The sequence below is a fragment of the Mauremys mutica genome, chromosome 1 (assembly GCF_020497125.1).
Source record: "Mauremys mutica isolate MM-2020 ecotype Southern chromosome 1, ASM2049712v1, whole genome shotgun sequence".
Lineage (NCBI taxonomy): Eukaryota > Metazoa > Chordata > Testudines > Geoemydidae > Mauremys > Mauremys mutica.
The window spans coordinates 226,841,066-226,866,833 of record NC_059072.1 but is presented as its reverse complement, the minus strand read 5'-3'; the positions used below and the strand labels follow the sequence as shown (position 1 = coordinate 226,866,833).

The 25,768-nt window shown below is 42.5% G+C and overlaps 1 protein-coding gene across 6 annotated transcripts in view; it reads left to right on the top strand.

Annotated features, from left to right (window-relative positions):
- The window catches only part of REPS2 (RALBP1 associated Eps domain containing 2), a 158,004-nt gene extending 134,550 nt beyond the window's left edge, over positions 1-23,454 (top strand). For 4 of the 6 annotated variants that reach the window (XM_045021377.1, XM_045021638.1, XM_045021548.1 and 1 more), the window contains 4 exons: positions 7,650-7,733; positions 13,671-13,816; positions 16,776-16,884; positions 18,543-23,454. In XM_045021377.1, coding sequence (XP_044877312.1) covers positions 7,650-7,733; positions 13,671-13,816; positions 16,776-16,884; positions 18,543-18,611 — 408 coding nt within the window. In that variant the 3' untranslated portion in view covers positions 18,612-23,454. The remainder of the gene's footprint in view (positions 1-7,649; positions 7,734-13,670; positions 13,817-16,775; positions 16,885-18,542) is intronic. The other 2 variants (XM_045021781.1, XM_045021459.1) reach the window with 1 other exon arrangement.
- Positions 23,455-25,768: the final 2,314 nt, after the last annotated feature.

Genomic DNA, 25,768 nt, shown 5'->3' with positions numbered 1-25,768 from the left:
TGTGTTATCTATTTTGCTTTGGAAGGTCAATCATGCACTTACTTCCAGCAAAGTAAGAGTGGAATCTGTGTATGATCCTGCTTTGCTTGAGAACTGAGGACTGGAACCTAAAAAATGAAATGTAAAATAATGTAATTTTTGCATTTATCTAAACCTGTCATCTGAGGACTTCAAAGTACTAAACTATTAAGCAAGCCTTGCAAGAACCCATCAGATAGATGTTGTTACAGATAACAGTAGAGAGGTTATTATGGCTGACTGGCCTAGGGTCACAGAATGAAATAGTGAGTGTCTGAATAAAAACCAGGGGCCCTGACACTGTCCTCTTCTCTGTCCATTAGGGAAAACTTAATATTGGCTGCTGAGCTACAAGTTTGATTGCTCAGTAGGAGATTGAGATCTGAGCCTTGCTAGTACATTCCTGTAGAATGGAAGCTTCTTAGGGCATGGCTACACTTGCAAATGTAGAGTGCTTTGAGTTAAACCAGTCTTCGGAGAGCGCAGTAGGAAAAGCGCTGCAGTCTGTCCACCTTGACAGCTGCAAGCATACTGGCGTGACCACATTTGTGTCACGTGCAGCGGCATTGGGAGCAGTGCATTCTGGGCAGCTATCCCACAGAGCACCTCTTCCCATTCTGGTGCTGTGGCTTGTGGGAAGGGGACAGGGGGTGCGGGGCATTCTGGGTCCTGTCCCAACACCCCATGATGCATCAGCTCGCATCCCAGCAATCCCTCTGCTTCCATCCACAATTGGTGCCATCCTTCAACGTTTTTTGTACTGTGCGCTCTGTCTTACCTTTTGGTCTGCGGGAATGGAGCCCAAACTGCTGAGGAATATGCTGATGAGTCTCGCCAGCACATCACATTTGGCAGATGAGTTATTCCTTAAGATCCAAAGTGACAGTGAGGACTCCAATGATGATATCGACTCAAGTAACGCATACAACACAAGATTGCTTGTTGCATTCACAGACATGCTCACCACTGTGGAACTCTGCTTTTGGGCTCAGGAAAAAAGCACTGAGTGATGTGATCACATCATCATGCAAGTCTGGGATGACGAGCAGTGAGAAAAGCCACTTTCATGGGACTGTGTGAGGAGCTCGCCCCCACCCTGCAGTGCAAGGACACGAGATTGAGAGCTGCCCTGATGGTGGAGAAGCGGGTGGCTATTGCAATCTGGAAGCTGCCAACTCCAGACAGCTACCAATCAGTCGCTAACCAGTTTGGAGTGGGGAAGTCGACAGTTGGAATTGTGTTGATGCAAGTTTGCAGGGCCATTAATCGCATCCTGCTCAGAAGAACTGTGACTCTGGATAACGTGCATGACATTATGGCTGGCTTTGCACAAATGGGTTTCCCTAACTGTGGAGGGGCGATATTCCAATTCTGGCACCAGCCCACCTAGCCTCCTCCTCCTCCTCCTGCCTTGTTGGACTAGACTCTGAAGTGTCTGTAGTGGTACTCAGAGTTGAGGTGGGGTCACTCCCAAGTATCGCGTCCAGCTCTTTGTAAAAATGGCAGGTCGTGGGGGCAGCACCGGAGCAGCTGTTTGCCTCGTGGGCTTTGCAGTAGGCATTCCGCAGCTCCTTCACTTTAACCCTGCACTGCAGAGCATCCCCGTCATGGCCCCTTTCCATCATGTCCCTTGATATCTGCCCGAAGGTATCGTAATTCCTACGGCTGGAGCGCAGCTGGGACTGGAAAGCTTCCTCACCCCAAACACTGATTAGGTCCAGCACCTCGCCATTGCTCCATACTGGGGATCGTCTGGCGCGTGGAGGCATGGTCACCTGGAAAGATTCGCTGAGAGGACTCCACACCTGGCTGAACAAACAGGAAGGGGATTTTCAAAATTCCTAGAGAATTTAAAGGGCGGGTCTGACGGTTGGTCACCTGAGGGGCAGAGCAGTAGAGTTCAAACTGATGACCAGAGTGGCTAGAACAGGCATTGTGGGACACTTCTGGAGGCTGATCAGAGCACATTAACAGACCAGGGCGTCCAGACTGGTGCCACAGCACTCCAGCGGGGGCGCATCAAAACGTTATTCCATTCACTGAGGTGGAGTACGAGGAGCGCTCTGGCCACGGAGTCAGAGCATTCTATGTGCCTTGCCAGTGTGGATGGGTCATGAGTTAGAGCGCACTGGGCTGCTTTAATACGCTCTAACTCGGAAGTGTAGCCATGCCCTCAGTCAGATTTAAACCCCTGCTTGGAGGGTAAGAGTATCCTCAGAAACTATGAATATGATATGCAGCTGAGGAACATAGGAGGAATATCTCTTTGGAATATGAATTGCTGTACATTGGTCTGGATGAGCAGTGAGGCTTTTGAAGAATTTTGAAATAGAAGAGTATGTTAGTTAGTCTTTTGTTTAATCCTTTATTGCTCTTTCCAAGAATAGTATAGTCTTAGGCCTGGTATACACACAGGTTTTGTACCACTATAACTGTGTCAGTTAGGGATGTGATTTTTTTTTTAAACCAAAATAGTTATACTGGTATAATCCCTTGTGTGGACGCAGTTATAACAGTATAAAGATGCCTTATACAAGTATAGCTTATATATCCGTCTAACTGCATCCGCACTCAGTAGGTTGCAGTGCTTTAATTATACCAATGTAGTTAAAATGGTGCTACTTTCATGTGTAGACAAGGCCTTGCATTTAAGTTGTAAAGTGGTGCTTACATGCTGAAGACTTTCAGACTCTACAGTAGAAGACTGAAGTCTTTAGCACCAAGGAAGAATTCCTCATACCATAGAGTTGTAAAATCACATGGGAAGCAAGGAACATGTTGCTCAGCTCCCGAATGAAGGAGGGGTGCCCAGGTATTCACTGATGAGCATGGGAAAAGAGCTAGAATGGAACAGAATAGAGGAGCACACCACACATTGCTTATCAGTGATCACCTTCTCCCTGTGCATCATAGCAGCTGCTCAGAGTGGCATTGTGACATATTCTGGAGCAACTTGCACTCAGCCCACAGCAAGAGAGACAGGTGCTGGTATGTAGGGCCCAAAGGTGAAAGCAGTGAAATGAATGGGGGGGGGTGTTTGCGGGAAATCCCCTGCCAAAAGAAAAAAGCTGTCATTATAAATGCCGCACTGTTTCTGGAATAACTTTAGAACAGATCATTCCCATGTGGGGGCTTGGCTACACTTGCAAGTTGCAGCACTGGTAGAGGCTTTCCAGCGCTGCAATTAGTAACCGTCCACACCTGCAAGGCACATCCAGCGCTGCAACTCCCTGGCTGCAGCGCTGGCTGTACACCTGGCCAGGTTGGGGTGTAGCGATTGCAGCGCTGGTGATCCAGCGCTGCTCATCAAGTGTGGACACACACCAGCGCTTTTATTGGCCTCCAGGGAATAAGGAGTATCCCAGAATGCTTTTAACTAAATTACTCTCTTTGTTTTGTTATGCAGCCTCTCTTTGTTTTGTTGTGAACTCCGATCAGAGCTCCGTTGAACTGCTTATCTAAAAAACAAACACTGATCACAGCAAACAGGAGCTATCTGTATCTGGCTGTGAACGATCAAATGAGAGGCAAGCAGTTTGCTTGACAGAGAAACAGCGTTGGATGCAGGCTGTTTGCAATTAAGACTAAGGGTTCGTGAACATTTTGTGATTTTTCAATCCAGGGAAGCTAACACACAGTGTTGGCTCCAAAAATCCACTCTCTCTATCTTCCCCGCTCCCTGTCACAGTACACCACAGGGAGTGAATGAAACAGCGGGGAGTCCGTGTTGGAGGCAGGCTGTTTGCAATTAAGAGTTAAGACTAAGGGCTCGCGAACATTTTGTGATTTTTAAATCCAGGGAAGCTAACACACAGTGTTGGCTCCAAAAATCCACTCTCTCTATCTTCCCTGCTCCCTGTCACAGTACACCACCCTCCACCCCCCTCTTTTGAAAAGCACGTTGTTGCCACTTGAATGCTGGGATAGCTGCCCATAATGCAGCACTTCCAACAGCGCTGTAAATGCTGCAAATGTGGCCACACATCAGCGCTGGTAGCTGTGAGTGCGGCCACACACCAGCGCTGGCCCTGCACAGCTGCACGACCAGCGCTGTAACTCCCAGCGCTGCAACTTTCAAGTGTAGCCAAGCCCTAAGAATACTTGTAGCTGCTTCTTGTGGAGTATCCTCTGCATTCTTTTACTGGGGGGAGAGAGATTGCTATCTCCATGAGGAAAGAGGTCTGGCTCCTAAATCTCATGAATCCCCTCAGGTCCACTGTGTCTCTGGTGTTGCCCAGGCCCTCCTGACTGTTATCTCTTCTCTGGATCTTCCTCAAAGGGGAAATCCCCAGCACAGGCAGCTCATGAAAAAGTAAAACACCCATTGGCTGTATGACTATTCCTTTAAAATCTGAGTGGGACCAGTGAGGGGGAATGCTTTTGCTGCTATAGCTTATACCAGTTCCCTGAACAAAATAAGTGATACTGGTAAAAGGACTTTATTACTGGTATAACTGCTTCTACCCTAGGGCTTTTGCTGGCATAGCTATGTTGGTTAGGGGGCGGATTTTTTCAATACACCTAACGTGGCTATGTTAGGAAGACTTTTAGGTATAGACCAGGCTTCCTTTTTATAAGAGGAAATGGAAAGTTCAGAAGAGTTCATACATACTGTCTCCAGTGTAGCCTGTTGTCCACCTGCCTTGTGAACAGGGGTGAAAGTAAAATTTCTCTCTTATGGGGAAGGGGGGGAAGGGGGGAAGAGGAGGGGCGGGGCTTTGGGCAGAAGGGGCGAGGCTGGGGGGGGATCAGTGTCCCCCAGCCAGTCCACCTGCACCGCCTGGGGCTCCAGCAACAATTTAAAGGGCCCAGGGCTCCGGCCACTGCGGGTAGCAGCAGCAGAACTTTAAAGTCAGCGGTATGGGCCGGTACAGGCGGCCACTTTTTACCGGTACGCTGTACCGGCCTGTACCACCTTACTTTCACCCTTGCTTGTGAATGAATTCAGAACCACCAGATCAGTCCCAAGCTGATGAATATGTATGCATCTCTTGTGCTGTACTGTGTTCTGAGAAACACAGTAATGACCTGTTCTAAATGCCACTAGGTGGCACTTTAAGGACACGACAACCAGTGGTTGTATTCATTTTACATCAGCTCCTGTACCAGAACTGATTCCTTTCTTTTATAAAATCTGTGTATGTATTTAACCATCTGACCTCTCTAGTTAGCCATGCCTAATTGTATTGTGAGATCCGCATTCCACACTGGGGTACGATCCTCATGATCACAAATGAATAGGCAGGGCGGTACCAACACCGATGGCTTTTGGCAGCAGCGAATAGTACAATAGAAATGTAGCCGTGCAATCACTGAAGCTGTTATTCTAATGAGTGGCCCATGCCCACAGCACTCAAATAGCCAATAAACATAAAAAATGCTGTGTCATCAGATCGGCAGGAAATTCTGAAATCTTATCCTTTAGCATTGGCATCAACACTTGGTTCAATATTTGCATCTGATAGTGTCCAAAACTTGTACTTTTTTCTTTCCTTTTACAAATATTATTTTAAGTAACATTGTTCTGCTGTGAGGCCTTTCTGTTTGGATCAGTTTAGTTGTAGGTTGGGAAGGTCAAAGGCAGCCTAACTCTGCTCCCATTAACTTCAGTGAGAGTTTTACCATTGAAAGCAGTCGGTGGCAGGGGGATGAGGGGAGTAAAGTGCTGTAGCTTTGCAGCTGGAGTATGATTCTTTTTGCACCTGCCAAAATCTAATCAGTAGACAGAACCAAATGGTGCTTCTCTGCTTCTCTCTTCCTTCCATCTCAAACTAGCCTCCTAGAATCTTTTACTCTATTTTTCCCTGCTTCCTATCTCACTCAGTTACATGTGGTCCCCTTCCGTACATTTCTTCTGAGCAGGACGACATACCACATGGCTCCCTCTGGGGCCATCATCATTGGTTTTTCTCTGTGAATCAACCCTTTATCAAAGGAATGTGGGTGAGGGCAGAGATTTTCATTCCCCCACTGTCCAAATTCATTGCCTCTGTGATGCATTTGAGCTCTGCTGTCCCAAGATCATTCATTACAATTTATATGCCTGGAGTGCCTGCCCGATATGCTGTTGCTAAGCCACTGAAGCCTGTGTTTTGGTCCTGAATTTCTTTCAGTTACATAAGAAATGGTTCTGGAAAGTAGGGAATCTATTGTTTGTTTCACTGGATAGCAGAGAGACATGTTTTATTAAGAAAAAATTAAATCCTTGATTTCAGTGATTCAGCAAAGAGTGCCCATTTCCCCCTTTCATTCCTCTGTATGTCAGGAGCCTTCAGTTATCATCTCAGCCTAGCAATACCTGGAAGGTTTTCGGAATCAAAATGTTAGTATGCATATTAGCATTGGTGTGCAGTTCAAATGTACCATACTTGAAGGAAAAGGGAAATCTTGTCAGCCATGGCATTTTATTTTCCCTTCTGTCTTGAGGAATTACATATGCATTTAAAGGAAGATCACAAATCCCTCTCCTAGCATTAGTTCTATCCCTTTCAGTTGTAGAGCACTAGCAAACCTGACAGAGCTTCCTCTCCCCACCAGCTTCCGTCGTGGTGCGGTTGTGAAGGGAGTGGAAGTGGTGTGATAAAGCCCCTCTTTAAATATGTTATAATCTTATATAAAATTCTGACATGGTTTGATTTATGGGTTGCGCTGAATCAGGGGCATTGAAGTAACTTCGACTGCTCTAGATCGTGATAATGTAGGGACTGTCCTTGCTTCCAGCCTCTCAGCAAGAGTCGGTCAGCAATAATAGAATAGGTTATTCCGTGCTTGATAAATTATTGGTAAGAGTCTTGAGGTGAAATCCAGGCCCCACTGAAGTTAATGGGAGTTTTGCCATTGATGCCTGTGGAGCCGGGTCTTAACCCTTTAAATGTAACCACACAGAAATAAACCATTTTGGAAAAGTGAGCATGCTGTAGTGCAGTAACCCCCTGTTTTAATTTTCAGCCTAGCCTGCTGCTCTTAAGGACTTTTCCTTGGAAGTGCTCTGACTGTTGCAATTATTTTCTATTTGGAGCTGGATTAGGGCAGGAAGGAAGTAGATTTGTCTCCTTTTATATATCATATATACAGTGACATCATCACAGTTTTTGCGGTAGTTCCCATTTTCTTGTTCTAGGCCTTAGCACCCACAGTCAGAGGCTCCCCTGTAAATGCCTCCTTCCCACTGAATATCATTTGATCTCAATATATGTTCATATTACTATTTGTTCAGTTTTTCAACTGGAGTCTTCAGGATCCAGTGACAAGTCTGCACCCCTGACCTTTGTAGTTGTTGCTGTGGCTTTTCTTTTCTCATAATGGAAGAGCTCTATGTGCTATATTATAGGAACCAAACCCTAGAAAAGACTCCTGGGAAGCAGGCCATTTATGTTCAGAGACGTTGCCGTTTTTAGCTTTTCACAAAAAGTTTTCTCTTCTTTTCTTATCACAATAGAGGGAGGAAATGGTTTAATTAAAAATACACAAAAGACGTGTGTCATTCACTTAGCTGTCACCATAACTTTCCCCCTCAGAGTTAAATTGCTAAAGTAACTTTCCTTTTGCCCTCGTGTTTGCTTTCATTGTCTTTATTGTACATGGCTGCTAGTCATTTTCTGGGTGTAGCGGTGACTGATTTGTTGTTACAGACAGAACAAGTATCTGAGATTGAATTACATCCTCAGATGAATAGAGCTCCATCACAGACAGAAGAACGCAGCCCAACGAGAAAGGTAAGGCCAATATGTCTAATGCTGTTGTTGAATGATCTGTCTTTATCTTTTTGGCTTCATCAACTGACCTTAGTTGTTTTAAGTTTTAAAGCAATTAAACTGAGGTTTAGGGTTACATTTTTACATGTTTACTTTTTCTGGAGGTCAGGACACCAGGGGGACTTGGACTCATGTGACATCCACCGTCAGCTCAGATAAATTGTTAAGAAAGCTTTCAATCCACACGTCAGTACATGTGCATTAAGAAAAACAACTTGCCGTGTGTTTACAGTATAAACACACGGGCCCTTAAAGAATTGGGGAGAAGAGATCAATGGTGTCTGATCCTCATTTCCTTCCAGCCCTTCCAACATGAAGCATTTTAAAAATCTGATATTAAGGATCCAGCATAAGTACACTAGTTTATTAGAGCTCAGGATCTCTTATATAATATGCATAGAATTGCAGGACTTCGTTTAAAACATGAATTACAGGTTTTATATGCGTGCAGGCATATAAAATAGATATGCTGTAACTACAGCCTTGCATTTTCCAGGGGTGAAACCTGGCCCCATTGACATCTTTAGGAGTTTTGCCATTGACTTCAGCAGGGCCATGATTTCACCCATGCTCTTTAAGGTTTCCATGTGCCCACATTGGCTTATTTATTTCTTTAGATTTATGAAGCAACAAGAGGCACCTCTCTGAATGCTCTAGGTGCTTCTGACAAATGCTGGGACTAGGAAACACCCCCTAATGTGCACTAAATAATCAGGCACCACAAAAACAAACCAGCCCCCAACTTCCTCTTCCCCTGTATGTCTTCCTCTAACAACAGTTGCTTCTTTGGTAGCCCTCCTGAAAAGACGGGCTTTGCAGCGTGCCGGGAACGTCAACACATTCCGGCTATTATGAACCAAGAGAAGGAGGGACTCCAAAGGACTGGCTTATGTCATTTTCCTCCTAGTGCCTTTTAGGGTCGCACTCCTTTGTGCCTTTGCTTTTGAGCCGTCACTCTGGCTGCCACCTCAGTCCTTTCCATCTAAGATCAGCAGCAGGGGCAGTTGTTAGTTAGGAGTTAGAGGCCTAAGATTTCCAATAATACTCCACCAGTACTAATGCAGAAGAAACATTACGTAGTGTCTATTTAGTACTGATGTACGGCATAGTGTGGTACCAGGTGCTGCCACAGAGGGGTGTTCTTGAAAGGGACAGAGCTGCATGATGCATGGGTGGAGGTGAGAGTCTAGGTGGCCTGTAGGAGAGTCGGGAGAGTCTGGGTGATGACTGGTGGGAGAGGAAGCTGTTAAAACACCCCCATAGGTGGTAAAGTGGGCTTTCTTCTGCTTTTCTTCTGTACTCCCTGCCTCTCCCTGCCCGGTGATGTTTCTTCCCCAAATGAGCACCATGACCTGTTTATTTGGCTGGTAGCTCCTGTGCCAGATGCTACAGCTGCTCCTGCTGTTCAGTCGCCCATATGACCTCTAGCCACCAGAGGCAGCTTTGCAGAGAAGAATCCAGAGAGAGCATAGCTACAGCCAACCCAGCCCACTACAGAGCTGACCACATGTAGCTGGGATCCTGAAACTGGCAGCCTTAAATAGGCACTAGCCCACTCACTCCAACTTCCTGGAGTGTATCCCCAGGGCAAAGGCCTGCAGGAGATCTGCAGCAGTGGCTTGAAGTTCCTCCTCAGTACCATGAAAGAGGAGGCAGGAGTATCTGCAGAACTTCAGCCCTCCTTCCCCCGCCCCGCAAGGCACAGCTTAGTGATATGGGGGCAGCGGGGCACAGATGGGGAGAGTTTCGGATGGGAGTAGGGAGGCAGCAGGGCAAAGTGAGCCTCTGGGAACTGTAAGTTTCAGGAGGGCCCAGTGGTTATGGCGTGTTTACTTGTCCGTTTCAGGAACTATTTTATCAATAGAACTTGTCATTAGGAAGTTTTTTATAGCAGAGCATTCAGATAAAACAGCTGACTTCTAGAGCATAAAACGCTTGTTTTGAAATGCCATCATCTCCTAAAATGCAGGAACTTACAGCTGCTCTTCCAGAATTTACCAGGGAATGAATCTCTTTAATTTTCTTCCTCATTCTCCAATTTTTTTATGGGGTTGGACCCTCTCCCATGTGCATCTTCCTGGTGCTTCACTCAGGTTCCCCCACATCCTCTCCCCCCACACACACACCCTCCCTCCCAACTCCCTTTGGGTGTTGCTTTGTTACTGAGTGGGGACTCTGGCACCAACAAATGTACCACTTGCACTAGGCACCAGTGACTGCTGCTCAGAAGACAGCTTCCTTCCTCCTAGAACAACCAGCAGTGCTCATCTCTCCAAACGAGCACAACAGTTTCCCCAAACTACATGCAGGTAGTTTTTAAGTGAAAGCAAATTTATTAGAAAAACACAATAGAAAGAACCAGTAGTTAGAGAGACCCCTGAGACTCTTCCCCCTAGTCACTAGGAGGGTGAGAAGCTTAATTACAATTATGGCATTGTAACAAGGCCTCTGCCCGCCCCTCTTCCTGGGGCCCACTGGCTGCCCCAATAAAACTCAAGAGAGGCCTCTAGTTCTTCAGCACCTGTGGCTTTATTTACACCAGGTTCCCCCACTGCCAGTGATAGACTATATACAGCTTGCAGGCCTTACAATCTCCTCTTCTACACAGAGTCAGCTTGGAGACTGGCCATTCCCCCCTTCTTCTGGCTGCCAGCCAGCCTTTATAGCCCTTCAACCCTCAGGCCAGCAGGTGCAGCCAGTTCCAGAGGCCAGGCACCAGACTTCTCCCCAGCCCCGATCTATTTCCTTTGATTGGGGCTGGCTGATTAGGGGCTAATTAGGTGCCTTTGCACCAGCACCCTGCTACAGGCATGTTGTCTAGGACATAGCTGAAAAGTCCATCTAACTTGCATCTTAAAAAGCTAGCTTTGTCATCAGTGTCTTATCCAGGTGTGTTTTTAACCTGATGCTCACAACTTATCTGCCTGGCATCTTCTGGCAGGCTCAATGTGTCTCTCTTTAACCAACAAACTTCTTATAAGCTAGTTTCCAAGTTCAGTTAGCACTGGTGATATTGTCTCAGCACAAAACAAACTACAGGATAGTAGAACTGCTTTCAGATCAGTTTGTGCAACTCAAATTTCTTTTGTTCTCAAAAGGACTGACTTCCCTATCATCCTGCCAAGTAAGGTTCTCTGTGTTTTCTGTTTGTCTGGCTTTAGGAATATGCCAGCCCCTCAAATAGCACTCATGAAAATGGGGCTTTTTGACATCCAGGTTTGGCTGTTTTTTGCCATACTAACAGAGATTGTATGTTTTGCAGTTGCTCAGCTCCCACTCATTCAAGCATGTAGAAATCACACACAGGTTCCCTAGTCGTCTCACGTGACATTTTCAGAGAGAGCTATTTAGCCCTGCCAAGTGTGAGGCCACAAAGCACAATCTTACTCCAGATCTATAACCATATAATAGTTACACTCTTCTGCTACCCTGTTCAATTACATGGCAAACATAGATACTATTCAATTATTTAAAAAAAATAAAGGGGAACTAGAGGACTGAGTTTTGGAAATGAGATTCTGAGCCTTTCTCCTAAAGGTTAGTGGTGGAAATCCAACTCATGCCAGCAATAGTGACTGACAGGTATCACTATTTGATGGCTGTTCAGTGATGTCCTGGAAATGAGCTCTTGATCTCATTTCAGATTCTAGCAGCCTGGTGTCCACATTCATAAAACCAGCATCACTACTGGCAGCCACATAGGAGGCCCAAGACTGAATACGCATAGAGGCTGAACTATCCTCTGCCCCAAGTGGTGGTCCTATCCTTTCTAGATTTGGGCATGCTAATGAGACAGGGTGGGGGAGATTACATTGCAATGATTCACACTGCAGCCATTCTCTATGTAAGTGGGGGACTCAGCCACTAACACTGTTAAACCAGCAACTTACACGAGGACCACATTCACTCACTTCAATTAACAAACACTCAGGGACCCATCTCCATTGTGAAAACAAGCAAAACAGTGTACAGTCTGAAAATGTCTGCTGTTTTTAGCAATAAATATCTTGTGAAAATCTGGTATGTAGATGTAATCGCTCTCAGCCTGGGGATACATTTTTTTTAAAAAAGCAGTAAGCACATACATTAATTATACAATGCCATGTGATTATTTGGAGTGTGGTATTCCACATATTTAAGGCAAGTGGCTTTCCATGTTGGGTTGTGTGCAACAGATCCTGGTGTGGGTTTTTTTGGTTGGTTCTTTTAAATATTTTTGAAGTAGTCAAGGAACCCTGTTGGGATTTTGGAATGTTAGAGACTCTGCCCTCTCATAACGCTAACTCTATTCATAGCCTTAAGTTACTTTTTATTGCAAAACACCCACAATAGCCCTCTGCTGACTCAGATTACATATTGCAGCCTTTTGGGCACTTCACTGGGTCATTTAAAGGTGTATTACTTTGTTTAATTTATTTGTACTGTATTAATTGGTTCCTAAGACATAGAAAGTAAGGAAGCCTGGTCCAGTGAATACACCACTAGACCATATAATGAAAGCTGGGTTCTAGTCCTGGCTCTGCCATTCATTTACTGTGTAACCTTTGGCAAGTCACTTTACCATTTTGTGCCTCAGCTTCTTGCTTTGTGAAATGAGGATGATGATACCACTGGCCTCTCTTTGTTAAAGCACTTTGAGATCTACAGATGCAATGTGCTATGAAAGCTAAGCTTTATAATAATAATATATTAACTGCCTGAAACTGCAGTGGTGTCGAAGTTTTGGGCAAAATAAAGGATATTTTAATTAAAATAATGAAAGCACTGCTGGCATTGTTTATTAAAAATTAATGTATTTTGTCTTTTCTACCTGAGCCTGACCACGTCTTTTCGTGTACTTCTCCATGACAAATCACTAGCCTCACGTGCACTCATTCTGCAACGAGGGTTTACATGTACGTCTTTGTAAGCCAGTTTCTGAGCTGTCTCTAAAAGGACAGTATTTCTGGGACCAACTTCATAGGATAGAGGAAGCCTGTCTTGTGTTTGAGGCATTTGCCTGGGACACAGGAGATCTGGGTTCAATTCCTAGCTGTGCCACAGCTTTTCTGTGTGACCTTGGGCAAGTCGGTCTCTCTGACACTGTATCCCAGCTGTACTGTGAGGTTGGTAGTAGTTCTGTACCTCTCAGAGGTGTCATGAGGATAAATGTATATGTTTGTGAGGCACTCAGATTCTATGGGGATGAAATGAGGCCATATAATGGGTAGATGCTTTATAATCCTTAGCTGGCGATCAGCATTTGTCATTCCTGGGAAATTTAAGGTGTCCTGTGTTGATCACGATAGAAGCAAGTATCAGAGGGGTAGCTGTGTTAGTCTGGATCTGTAAAAAGCAACAGTGTGTCCTGTGGCACCTTTAAGACTAACAGATGTATTGGAGCATAAGCTTGCTTGGGTGAATGCGTCTGACGAAGTGGGTATTCACCCACAATGGAAGCGTATGCAGGCATATTACACAGAGCATAATTTTTTAATTATTATATTCTGGTAATGTCCAGAAGCCCCAGTATGCTACATGTACACATATGCATGTACACACATTTGTATGGACAGTCGCTGCCCCAAACAGCATACAGTCCAAATTAAGATAAAACAGAAGGAATGCATGCAAGACAATTGAAGGGAGGGAGGGAAAGACACACCAACAAAAATATCCAACCTGCAAATATAGAAAGTTAATATTAAAATGACAGAATGCAGTTTTTAAAAAGCAGGTTATTACTGAATTTAGTCAAAATTGAAACAGCACAAGCTTAGGCCATACTTCAGCAGTTTCTTTGTCAAAAGCATTCACTCATCATAGCCTTTTCTTTCACCACATCAACATTTTAGCATGTCTTTGGACTCTGACTTATTTAAGGACTAACTGAATCTTTGTTTGTTTTTTTCTCCAAAGGAGATTCTGCTTACTCAGCCACCATCCAAACCAATCCGCAGGAAATTCCGCTCTGAAAATCAGATGTTGGAAAACCAGGAGCTTACTCCCACTAGCAGTGTGACCTCTTCCTTGCCTGCAGTCAAACCCCATCTTCCAGCCCAAAAGTAAATCACACACCTAAAAACTGCATCATGAGCTATGACTTGACTGTTTTGTTTTTTGCCTCATTCTCATATTTAATGATTGAATGACTCAGGGCATTGGTAATGAGATACAGACCTCAACTCTTGATTGCCAATTCAAATGCAGGCCAGGTCAGTAGTGACCAAAAATTGTTAACATCTGATAGCTGAACAATGCCCTCTTTGAAATGCACTTGATGGTTTCAGTCAACAAATATGTGTCCACATCACAAAAGCTACCACTCAACTACCCCTTGTAACAAGGTGGCAGGGATCTTGTGTTGACCCTGTTAGCAGGTGGTTGAAGCCTGCATAACGCTGCTGAAGTTGTGCTCACTCATACTGGCAGTTCTGACTTGTTAAACAACCAGGAGATGAGCATGCGGGGAATGGCTCCAAATCCCTTCAGTCTTGTCATCATAATAAGATGGCAGTTCTCCACAGCCAGGAACTAAACTTCAACACAGTCTCAGTTACACAGGCATTTACAACACTGAACAACCCCACTGGTCAGGTGTTTGCAAATGCAGTGGCTGAGGAGAACAACACTGCTTTCACCACCACTTCAGCCATAGTGCAGGAGTGCCAAAATTCTCTGACACAACTGGTCAGACTAAGCGCTTCTCTTCAGTCCCAAGCATTCTAAGACGCCGCCGTTGGTACGACTAACTTGAGGGTAGGTGGTGTCAAAGTGTCTTCTCTGATACTGAGCAATAGATAGTTATAATGTTCCACTCCATCAAAGAGAGGCCCAAACACTGAAAAGCAATATTTCCCCCATCTATTCTGCAACCTCATTGGCTCCAACAGTTTACGACGACGAAATATAGAAAGGGGTCTAATAAGCCGACAGGTGTCAAGAAAGGCTTTCACCCTCAGCCTAGGGGAGATGTCGATCAGAAAATGAGTACAATAGATGTTTAACGCTCACTTCTAGATCCATCCCAAAGAAAAGAGTATAACGTCCGTATGAGTTGAGCCATAAACCACCTGGGATAATCTTATCATTGCCATGATGGCTATGAGATCTAGAGTCAGCATGCTACAGTTATTGCCAGTGTGCAGATTGAAAGCATAGATATTGAAATCGCCAGGACCAAAGAGTCTTAGTGACGCCAATAACTGTAATGCAGGCACAAGTGATGGAGTGAGAAAAGGGCTGTATTCAGTCAAATTTATTTTATCCCAGGATTCATATGCGAGGTGAGTGCAGTTGAATCTTCCTTTGGGTTTGCACATCTCCTGCAGCTGAAGTTGTACGCAAAAAACAAGGCTGTGCTTAGCCCAAATCCTCTGTGTCTCATCAACAGATTGTCTAGGGATGTTGTGGAAGCTCCTTCACTGGAGGTTTTCCAAAGGAGGCTGGCTAGTCATCTGTCTTGATGGTTAGACACAACAAATCCTGCATCTTGGCTGGAGAGAAGATTAAATGATCCTTGGTCCCTTCTAACCCTATGATTCTATGATTTTGGACTAGGTAATCTAAGCCAAAACCAGGCCAGCTGAGTCATCCAGTCAGTTCTTCACAATACGTATACAATCAAGCTGTTGAGGGCCTGAATCTGTGCTACATAGGGATGTAAAAGGTTAACCGGTAAGCATTAGGTTTACTCTTAACTGACCTTAACCATTAACCCGCTACTTGCCGGCCAGAGCAGCCCCAGATCTGGTGGCCCTGCACTTGCCGGAGGTACCCCAGCCCCGGCTGCCTCAGTTAAACAATATAATTTTAATCGTTCAACCGGTTAACTTTTAAAACAATATTTACATCCATAGTGCTACATAACATGGAAGATTAAAATAGAAAATAGGGCTCCTGAGATGGCCGGAGAATGATAGTACATGTTTTTGAGGGCCCAAGGAAAATTGCAACACCTGCTAACATCCCTAATCAGCCCTGTCAGATGCAGATGTTTGTATTTTCTCCAAAACATTTAAGTGACCACATAGAGATACGTATATGCTTTGATTTATTTTATTTTAATTTTTAATTTTATTATAAAGATTGATTGGGGGCAAAATGTAGATAAACAGGTTGGTGAAAAGGTAAAAAAATAATAGCAAAAGGGCCAACCTATTATAAGAAACAGGCACAGGTTCTATTGCAAAGATCACAGCTGTCCACTCTGTTCAGAGAAAGAGCTAACTTAGGCTTTTCCCAACTGCTTGCCACTATGTGCTCTGTTTAAATATGCATCTGTCTTAGAGCACGTTGTCATTAAAGAGCTGCTGACACCTCAAATACAACTTTAAAATGTCTATTTAGAAACAGTTCTGCATATCTAACCTATATTTATCATATTTCCCTTTCCTTGTTGTTTTTTTATTACTAGCAACATTTGCATTTAAACAAATCTTTGTTTCTTTAAGAGTCATGGACAGATGAATAATGTCCATAATTGATCATTTCTGTGTGTGACATCACAATCAGCTGTGTTGGAAATGACTAGTATGAACATGGAAGATTAGTATTTCAAGCATGGAAAAAAGTAGCAGAAGCAGCTAAACTCTTGAAAAAACAAAGATTTTATTTTCATGCAGATGTTCTTAATAATAAATGATTAAAAGATACTAAAAATAAGTAAAATTGTTTCTAAATAGAATGTTCTGTACATTTTCCATTCAGCATTAGTGAGTTTTTAACCCCCATTAAGTGTTTGAAAACAATAATAGCAGGGATATTGCAGTAAATACAAGTACTGTACATTGAAAATAAAATAGTTGAAATGGGCCTAAAATAGGTCGATGGTTCAGATTAAAAAATGAGGCTATTTTGCTTTTGAATCACCCATCTGATTCAGTCAACACTTATTCACTACATTTTCTTGTAAATTTGTATCTTTTTCTTTTGATTTAGGTTCAGTACACATGTACATAAAGTGGATGCCTGCTCTCCTGGGCACAGTCACTGTTCATTGCAATGTTTTGTATTTATCTCCAGCAGACAGTCTTCCAAGCAGAAGAGGGCTATTCAGACGGCTATTCGTAAAAACAAAGAAGCCAATGCGGTGCTTGCCAGGTTGAACAGCGAACTCCAGCAGCAACTGAAGGTAAAGGATGCATTGAATATCACAATTACAAGGCTTGATGCAATCGGTTGTTTTTCACCGCTGGCTGAGGATCTAGTTCCTCTTTATGGATGAAACCTACTGCTTTGTTTCCAGACTCTCTTTTGAAAGAGTGGCTACGCTGTACCTTTAGGGGTGAGTGGCCTGTATAAGAAAATGCGTTAACTTAAGTGCAAAGGGCTGTGTTGTCGATTGGATTGAGTTTAAATGATAATTCTTGTATTTTGAATGCTTCAGGAGCATTTAATGCTGTCTCCTCATGCATGAGAGGAACTCAGACATAGTTTTCTTTGTCCTTATCAGTTGTTATTTAGCTTCTTACGTTCAGTCATTCATTATACAAAGTATTGGCTGTACTGTTGCCTTAGATGAGCTTCTCAGAATGATTTTAAAACACTATCCATTGGCTTGTATTTGAGAACTTCTTGGAGTATTTAAATTGGTAAGTTCCTGATAAAAATAAATTCTACTCTTTTTAATTGTCCAATCATGAAGTCAATAAATTCCTTAATTTTTCTTCTGCTGAAGCTTCATGTCACTTACATAGACTATCATATTCTATGTAAGAAGGTCTGAACGTACTGGGAATCCTTTCAGAGATCATCAACGCTGCTTGCCAATCAGTCAGAGAAGACTGCTGTTGCTTTTCCCTACTGGGTTGAAAGTGCCACCTTCTGCAGCACTTCCAGCTCTATAATGGTCTGGAAATGTGAGACCAGGACCAGAAACTGAACCCTGATAGCGCAGTGGGCTGCCTCTGAGTTGGTCTGCCTTGACCTTCTTTCCTTCATTTAGCATTCCTCTGCATCTCTGTCACAGTCCTGAGAAATCCCCATGCTATATTTTTCCTAGCTTCACATCCCACCACACTCACTCAACATCCCATGTTACAACCACCTTCCTTGGATCAGGACTGAAGTATGATTCCACATAGGAGTTTATCATTACCACTATTCCTGAATTGTCTACAAGGATCTCTCAGGAGCAGTGCAAGGCAGACTCTCCCCACCAGAGCTGAATATGCGACCTTCAGTAGCAAGGTAAAAAGAGGAAGTATGGCCCAATGGACTGACCTTGGGGAAGGATGTCACACTCGTAAGTTTTAATAGCAAACACTCTGCCACCATTACATTTTTGACTCTATGGTATTTATATGCCCCTCATTTGCACATCTGAGCACCTTACAGTCTTTACTGTATTGATCCTCACAAGACTCCAGCTAGGTCAGGTCGTGCAGCTTACCCCAGTTTACAGGCGGGGAACTGAGAGAGACAGTGGCATGCCAGGGTCACACAGTAAGTCTGTTTTGGAGCAGAGAATTGAACCCAGGTGTCTCAAGTCTATGCACTCACCACTGGGCCATCCTTCCTCTCATCAGCCAGGTTGGGAAAGTCCCTGGCCTCTCTGCTCGTTTCTCCATCTGTAAAAAGGGAATAATTCTACTTATCTCAGTAGGTTGTTGTGAGGGTTAATTGTCTAACGTTTATATGGTGCCTTGAAACTATAAAGCATGATGTAAGTGGTATGAACTTGAGATCTGTAGTAAATGCCAGCTGTTACTAGACTACTCTTTAATAATGCAGCTTTGTATGTGTGGGTGTCACAAAAGTTACAGCATTTCTTTTTTCTCTGTGCTCTAGGAAGTTCACAAAGAACGAATTGCATTGGAGACTCAGTTGGAACAGCTTCGTCCTGTAACTGTCTTGTGACCTTCAGTACATTATTTAATGGCAATAAATGGACATTTGTGCCAAGAATTTTTGACTCTATTAGCACAACAATGTAAAGTCTATGTAAAGTTTTCACTGAGGCAAAGTGGAATGTGAGTTGGGTTTGTTGGGTTTTTTTGCACACCACCTTGCACATTTTCCCTTTCAGATGAAGAGGGTAGATGAGATAAATGTCAAACCGTAGGATATGTCTAAGAAATGAAAGTTGTTTCCGACTTGTCCTTCAGGATATTACAAAATGCAGTTAATCACCAAAATCAGTCATCTAACTCTGAAATTATTAGTGGTTTATTTATTTAAAGAATTCCTGATTTATGTACTTTCTTGAAACCCTATTATTAAAAGTTTCATGCATTCTTCTTTATATTTAAAATCCCTATTCTAAGGTGGTTTCTTGGACGTTTCTGATTTCACATAGGTTTATACGAGGAAGGTAGTGTCTGTGGTTTTAAAACACAAAAGAGAATAAAAATAATTGTACAGATAGTCTATATTCACAATCAGCTGTCACTTAATTGTCTTTTTCGTGCCATTTATGATTATTGGTCATTTATGCCTTATAAATATTGCAGGGTTTGTGTTTTATAAGTTAAAAATCATGTGAAAATGCAGTTTTGAGAACTAAAAAGTGTTGAAACCTGCTGATTTTAGAAACTTTTTTTTTTAAGCTATACCCCACAGGGAAAGTTAGAAATGGGCATGTTTCTCTGTATGTAATTAATGTGTGCTTGTTAAAATAACAGCATTGTAATTTTGCCACTGGAAGTTAAAATGAAGCATACGGTATATTGTGCTTGTCTTTGGAGACATGGGTTTTATTTCACGTTTGTTTGCATTGGTCTGCATTCCTGTTTTACTAGCTATTGCGTTTTTTAAAGGACCTGAACTAGATGTTTGATTCCAAATGAAATAAACATATGTCTATGCTCTAGGTAGGATTTTTAATGACTATGATGTGAAGAAATGATCCTACAAGGGGTTTCCATTGAGTGGCCTTAATACCACACAGGAGAGGCTCCTTACAGGATGAGGCTCCCAGGACCTTTCCTTTCTCCAAAGGGAGAGTCAAAGGCTATAGTACGCTATCTGGGTCTGATCCAGGGCCAGTTGAAGTCAATGGGCATCTTTCCATTGACTTCAGTGGACATTGGATTAAGTCCTCTATGAGACTTTCTGACAATGGAAACTTTCTAGTGAACCTTTTTTAGTTATTGGGCCAATCCTCTTATAACAGGTAGTTTTAGAAATAATGAAATCAGCCTGTCCCCTTTGACATATGCCTCATTGATAAAAACATAGCATGCACGCCGTCCTATTTCTTTCCTTCCCCCCTTGCAGCCCCATATGAGATGCATTGTATAGTTCATTGCTCAGGATGTAAACTAAGCGTCTGCATTAAGTTTGCAAAAGCTCTGCGTACATTTTCTTCTATTATTTTTGATGTTTTATCCATCTTGTTTTGGAATGCTCCCCAAGGGTGGGTTAGAAATAACTAGCCAGTCTCCGGTCAGGATACAGTGCAAAATGGATAAATGTGAAAAAGCTGTAGCGGAATAGCAGAGCAGCCAGAAGTTTTATCGAGACGTAAAACAAGAATGACATCAATGTAAATGTTTAAAGTTGACATGGTGACTGAACAGACTCCCTTGGCTGAAGTTTATATGCATTCAGAGTTTATACAACATTATTCCAATGTTGGGAGGGCAGTCCTCACATTTGTAAAACTACGTTAACTGAAAGTTTGTTTGGTAATACGTCACTCCTTAGCTAGCTAACCACTGTTTGTGTCTACAACAAAGAACTGAATTTTTGGATTTCTGACTTCTGTGTTCATGCTCTGCAGTTGGAATCAGAGAGATGACCATGGCTTGTGACTAAATGAAGTTAGAATCACAGCTTCTCCCAGTGAGCTGCGGAAGAAATCTGCCATCATCTTCCCTATTAGGGACAATGTTCAGAACTTACACCAGTCATTCTTAGAAAGACAAGGGGGGTGAGGTAATATCCTTTATTGGACCTACTTCTGTTGGTGAAAGAGAGATGTTTTGTATCTCAAAAGCTTGTCTCTGTCACCAGCAGAAGTAGTTCCAATGAAAGCTATTTCCTCACCCCCCTTGTCTCTCTAATATCCTGGGATCAACACTGCATACACAAGTCATTCTTTTCATTTACAAAATTGAATTGTTAGATTTGAATGAGCTTAAATTTTTTTTAATTCTTGTTTCGTCGTTTTATTAAGTAACAAAGTGACAATTTTAAAGGACAGAGTTGGGTGGCACTTTCCATATTTGTGATCCAGAATGTTTGGAAAAAGGTTTTCAACTCTTAAGAAATGTGCAAATGTTTTATTAAGCACTTTGGGTGAGATTCTGCAGACCTTACTCATGTTGAGTAGGACCTTATTTCACAAGAAGCCTCATTTATTTCAGTGGGACTACTCATGGAGTAAGATGCTACGCTTAAGTAAGGATGGAGAAAAGTAGTCCATAGGGCTTATTCAAAGATCTGTCACGCAAAGTACTATTATAATTATTCCTTATACTATGAATCGGGATACTTGGATGACCATCAATGGAACATGTTACTTCGGTTTGGTCTACACTAGCAACTTATGTCGGTATAACTATGTTGCTCAGGGGTGTGGAAAGTTCACACCCCTGAGCAAGGCAGTTGCATTGACCTAACTACTGGTGTAGACAGCCTTATGTTGATGAGAGAGCTTCTTCTGTCAACATAGCTACCGCCTCTTGGGGAGGTGGAGTACCTACGCTGATGGGAGAAGGCCTCCTGTCAGGGTAGATAGTCTCTTCACTGAAGCGCTACAGCAGCACATCGGTGTAGCTGTGCCACTGCTGCCTTTTAAGTGTAGACAGGCCCATAGTCATCCTGAATCATAGAGGTTAATACATAGAAGGGTTTATACCATTTCTGATGCTGAGCTTTTAGAGCTGCATTCTAATGTTCTACTGAGCTCAAGAGGCCATCCTAATTCAGTCATTTTATGTGTCATTTATTATATTATTGATGATGGTGTACCACTTTACACAGTGTGGAAAGCAAAATAGCAAGGGAAGGGTTAAGATGTGTTTTATCTCTGAAGCTCGAAGTCAGGAAGTAAGTTACTTGGAGTATCTTCCTAGTACTTTGACAGTTCTGATAGCCTACAGAATATGTAAAATCTGCTCCTGCTGTTATTTTGGTTTAAAAAAAAATGTAATGGGAGTTACAGGTGCTCAGCCCCTTTGAAAATCAGGCCATTTATTTAGGTGCATATAGCTAATATTTTCAAAAGTGCCTAAGTCCCATTTTCAAAAGTGCTCTAGGGCTTTAGAAGCTTAAGTCCCATTAACTTTCAATGAGACGTAAGGAAAAGATGTCAAAAATGCTTAAGTGACGTAGGACTTTCAATGAGACATAGGCTCCCGAGCTCCTAAGTCACTTTTGAAAATGTGACTTTGGCTCCTATGTCACATAGGCAATTTGAAAATTGTAGCCTTAGGCTAAATTTTTCAAACATGGGTGCCTAAAATTAAGCACTTGTAATGGCCTGATTTTCAGAAGTGCTGAACATCCATAAATCCCGTTGAAGTCAATGGGAACGAAGTGCTAAGAACTGTTTGAAAATCAGGCCATTTTATTTCTGTTCTAAATGTATATAATGGCTCAACAGCAGACACAATGAACAAGTTGTGGGGACCTGTTTAAAGATAGAACAGTCTGACTATACAATCCTAGAACATTGTTTAAAGATATTAAATATTAAAGATTAATGTTCTGGTTATTAAACTAGTATTAGGACACCATGGAAATTTATATATCATCTTTAATTATGGCTCCCATATTGCTGGATTTAAAAATATTGATCATTAGCAAGTTCAGCCCTGTTAGGTTCAGATGGTCACTTCAGCGAGAGGAACTTTTTCAGCTTTCTTCTAAACATTCCAAGCTTCATATTGTACTCAGGGTCTCGGAGTATATCCTGTCATTTCACATACTACGCTTGCACATGCAAGCAGGGTAGACAATTTTATTTAGGTGGTGGCCTGGCCTAAAATTAGAAGTAATCTTGAAATGCAATGAGGGATGTTAGTGACTTCATACCTCAACCCCTACTTCATACCTAACAAGACTTGGAGGACAATTATTTGCATTACAGAACTACCCTGGGGGGTGGTTGTGATTTGGAACTCTTTATAAGAAGCTTTAGGATAAGCTTAATATGGCAATTCTCTCTCCCTGTTGTAGAAGCTGCTTCCGCCAAGTTTAAATCGCATATCATAACAAAGACAGTTTGTAAAAGCTTCCAGTCTGAAAGGGAGGAGCGTCACTTCTCCAGCACTGCCAGTCCTTTAGCCTTCAGCACATATACACCTTAATTGATAAGAAGTAGTTGTCGTTATAAAAGTCAGGATGGGAAAGAGGGATAATGAACCCACATATTTTAGCAACTAGAGTGAAAACTTATTTTTTCAAGACATGACTATCCCAAATGAGAAGAAATATATATTTTGAAGCTTTTCTTTATCTTCATGAAACTATGTATTACATCTTTGTCTGCTATTGATCATTTGATATAAAACTGGTATTGGAAGCCTTATTGTTAATCTAAAATTTTCAAAATGTTCCCCTCAGGTTACTATATATTTGTATATTTACTTATACAGTGTAGTTGATAACCATATTCCAGAAGACTTGTTTTCCCAGCTGCAGAAATGTTAGTGTGGTAGATTGCAAGATATATAACATTCTATACTATGCACATCCAATTTTGGAAAATGTATATGGTATGAAACTGGGTGCTATGTTAAAATAAAAAGCTACAATAGCTTCCAATTGTCTTGCTACTTGTGTTTTGTTGAGGATGTTATTTGTACAGACAATATGAAAATAGAAAAGAAACTTTTGGCATGGAAAGATGCTGTGTTGAAATGGCTGACATTTGAGTATTTAATTTGCAAACACATATGCCAAGGGGTGTGTGTGTGTGAGAGAGAGAGAGACTATTAAAAAGTTTAGAGTGAAATCCTGGCCCTGTTGACCTCAGTGGAGTCAGGACTTCACTCTTACTTTGCAAAAGTTCACCTTGCCACGAAGTTAACTACTAAATGGAACCAGTTTTAACTTTTAAGAATGTGCCTAGTATAAACACCAGTAAGGAAGAATAATTGTATTAAGGTGGTCTGAGGGTGCATAAGCAGGAGTAATGGGATGAAATGATAAGCAAATAAGTAAATTAAGCACAGTGTTTTCTCTCATTCAACCTAACGGTGAATTCTGTTAGACTGTAAGAAAGTTCTGGGTGCCCCATCACTTGAGACAATAAAAATCAGACAGGACAGATCACTATACAATAGGTATTTGGAGAACAATCTTTCATTGGCAGAGAGATGGACTAATGGATTATTTCAGTATCTTGGCTACTGTGATTTGTATTGCTTAACTTCACTGCTATCCAAAGAATGGGGTTTTAAAAGAGGAAATAATTAGTGATGAGTTGTAAATAAATTCTTACAGTATTAAGGCGTGACAAGGGATGCTTTATTAGCCTAAAAATATGTCTCTGGTGCATGTGAGGAACAAAGCCAAGGCACTAAGAACTTGTGAATATACTGTAGGGAGCAATTGTGCTCTGACAACAGGATGGATTTAGATGATTCTTCCATTCTTTAATTTTTATGCTTCTGTGATATTCTGGGGAGCCTTAATGTGATTCTAGTTTGGCTCCCCAAGTTTAAATGAATGTTTTTAACATACTTTTTTCCCCCTTTTTCTTTTACAAGTATCCTTCCACTATGGAAAATATTTATTAGTGAAAGAATGAGGGGAAAGTGGGGGAAAAAAGCTAAAGGCCTTTTTCTCTTCAATTTATTACATTGAAAATAAATTCCATTTTAAGTGCTCCCTTCTCTTTTTATACCAGTTTCCTTAATTGTAAATCTCTATCCATGTCCTCCCTTTCTTGTCTATCCATTGTGTCCTCTTTAGACTTGACCAGCATTTTCCTTCTGAGAGTTCTGAGCCTCAACTGGGTCCCTTAGCATGCAAGGGGAGAGAAATGAAATAGCTTAATTTCCCTGAACAGGAGAAAAAGTGAGTCGGACCTATGCCTGCTCAAGGACTTGTCAGACCACAATAAGGGTGTCAATCTGCACCCGGACAGCCACAGTCCCAATCCAAAATAAAATCCATGGTCTGCCACGTAGACGGGTTGAGCCAGAAACCACATGGGATAATTTCATAGTTGTACTGGTGGCGATATAATAGTATGGACTATGCATATTTAGCATGTAAATGTGGAAGTCACCCAGTTGCTAACTTACATTAAAGAACATGAGGTTAGTCGGAGGATGTCCCTGTGCTCCAGAGAGATGATATCCTAGACAATATCAATAGGACTCATTTTAAGTGCAAAAGCCGTTTACTGTATACAAACCAGGCCCCCAAGACAGACAAAATTCTAAAATAAACTGGGAAGTCCACTTGCAAATGCTACCCAGACACTTGCTCCCAGTCCCAACCATACAAACAGGCATAACAAAATGGCAAAAATGTGGCTACGTCTTCACTACCCGCCGTATCGGCGGGTAGCAATCGATTTCTCGGGGATCGATATATCGTGTCTCATCTAGATGCGATATATCGATCCCCGAATGAGCTCCTGTCGACTCCAGAACTCCACCAACCCGAACGGCGGTAGCGGAGTCGACATGGGGAGCCGCAGACGACGATCCCGTGCCGTGAGGACGGTAGGTAATTCGATCTAAGATACTTCGACTTCAGCTACATTATTCACGTAGCTGAAGTTGCGTCTCTTATATCGATTTCCCCCCGTAGTGTAGACCAGCCCTGCGACCATTTGGTAGTGGAGTACAAGATGCAGTGTGTGTTAATGTTCAGGGTTGTGGAGGAAAAGGAGGAGCAATTTATCATGTCTGTCCACACTGACAGCACCCAGAGAGAAGGCAGAAAAGAAACACTGATAAGATGCAGTATTCACACTCCTTAGGCCCCACAGAGAAGGGCCTTTTAAAAAGCTTTGCTGGTTGCAGCTTTGTAAGGTTTAGATGCAAGGCTGCCACTTGATATCCAAATCATTTTGTTCCCAGGTCAGTCAAACAATCAAGCAGTTCATTCTA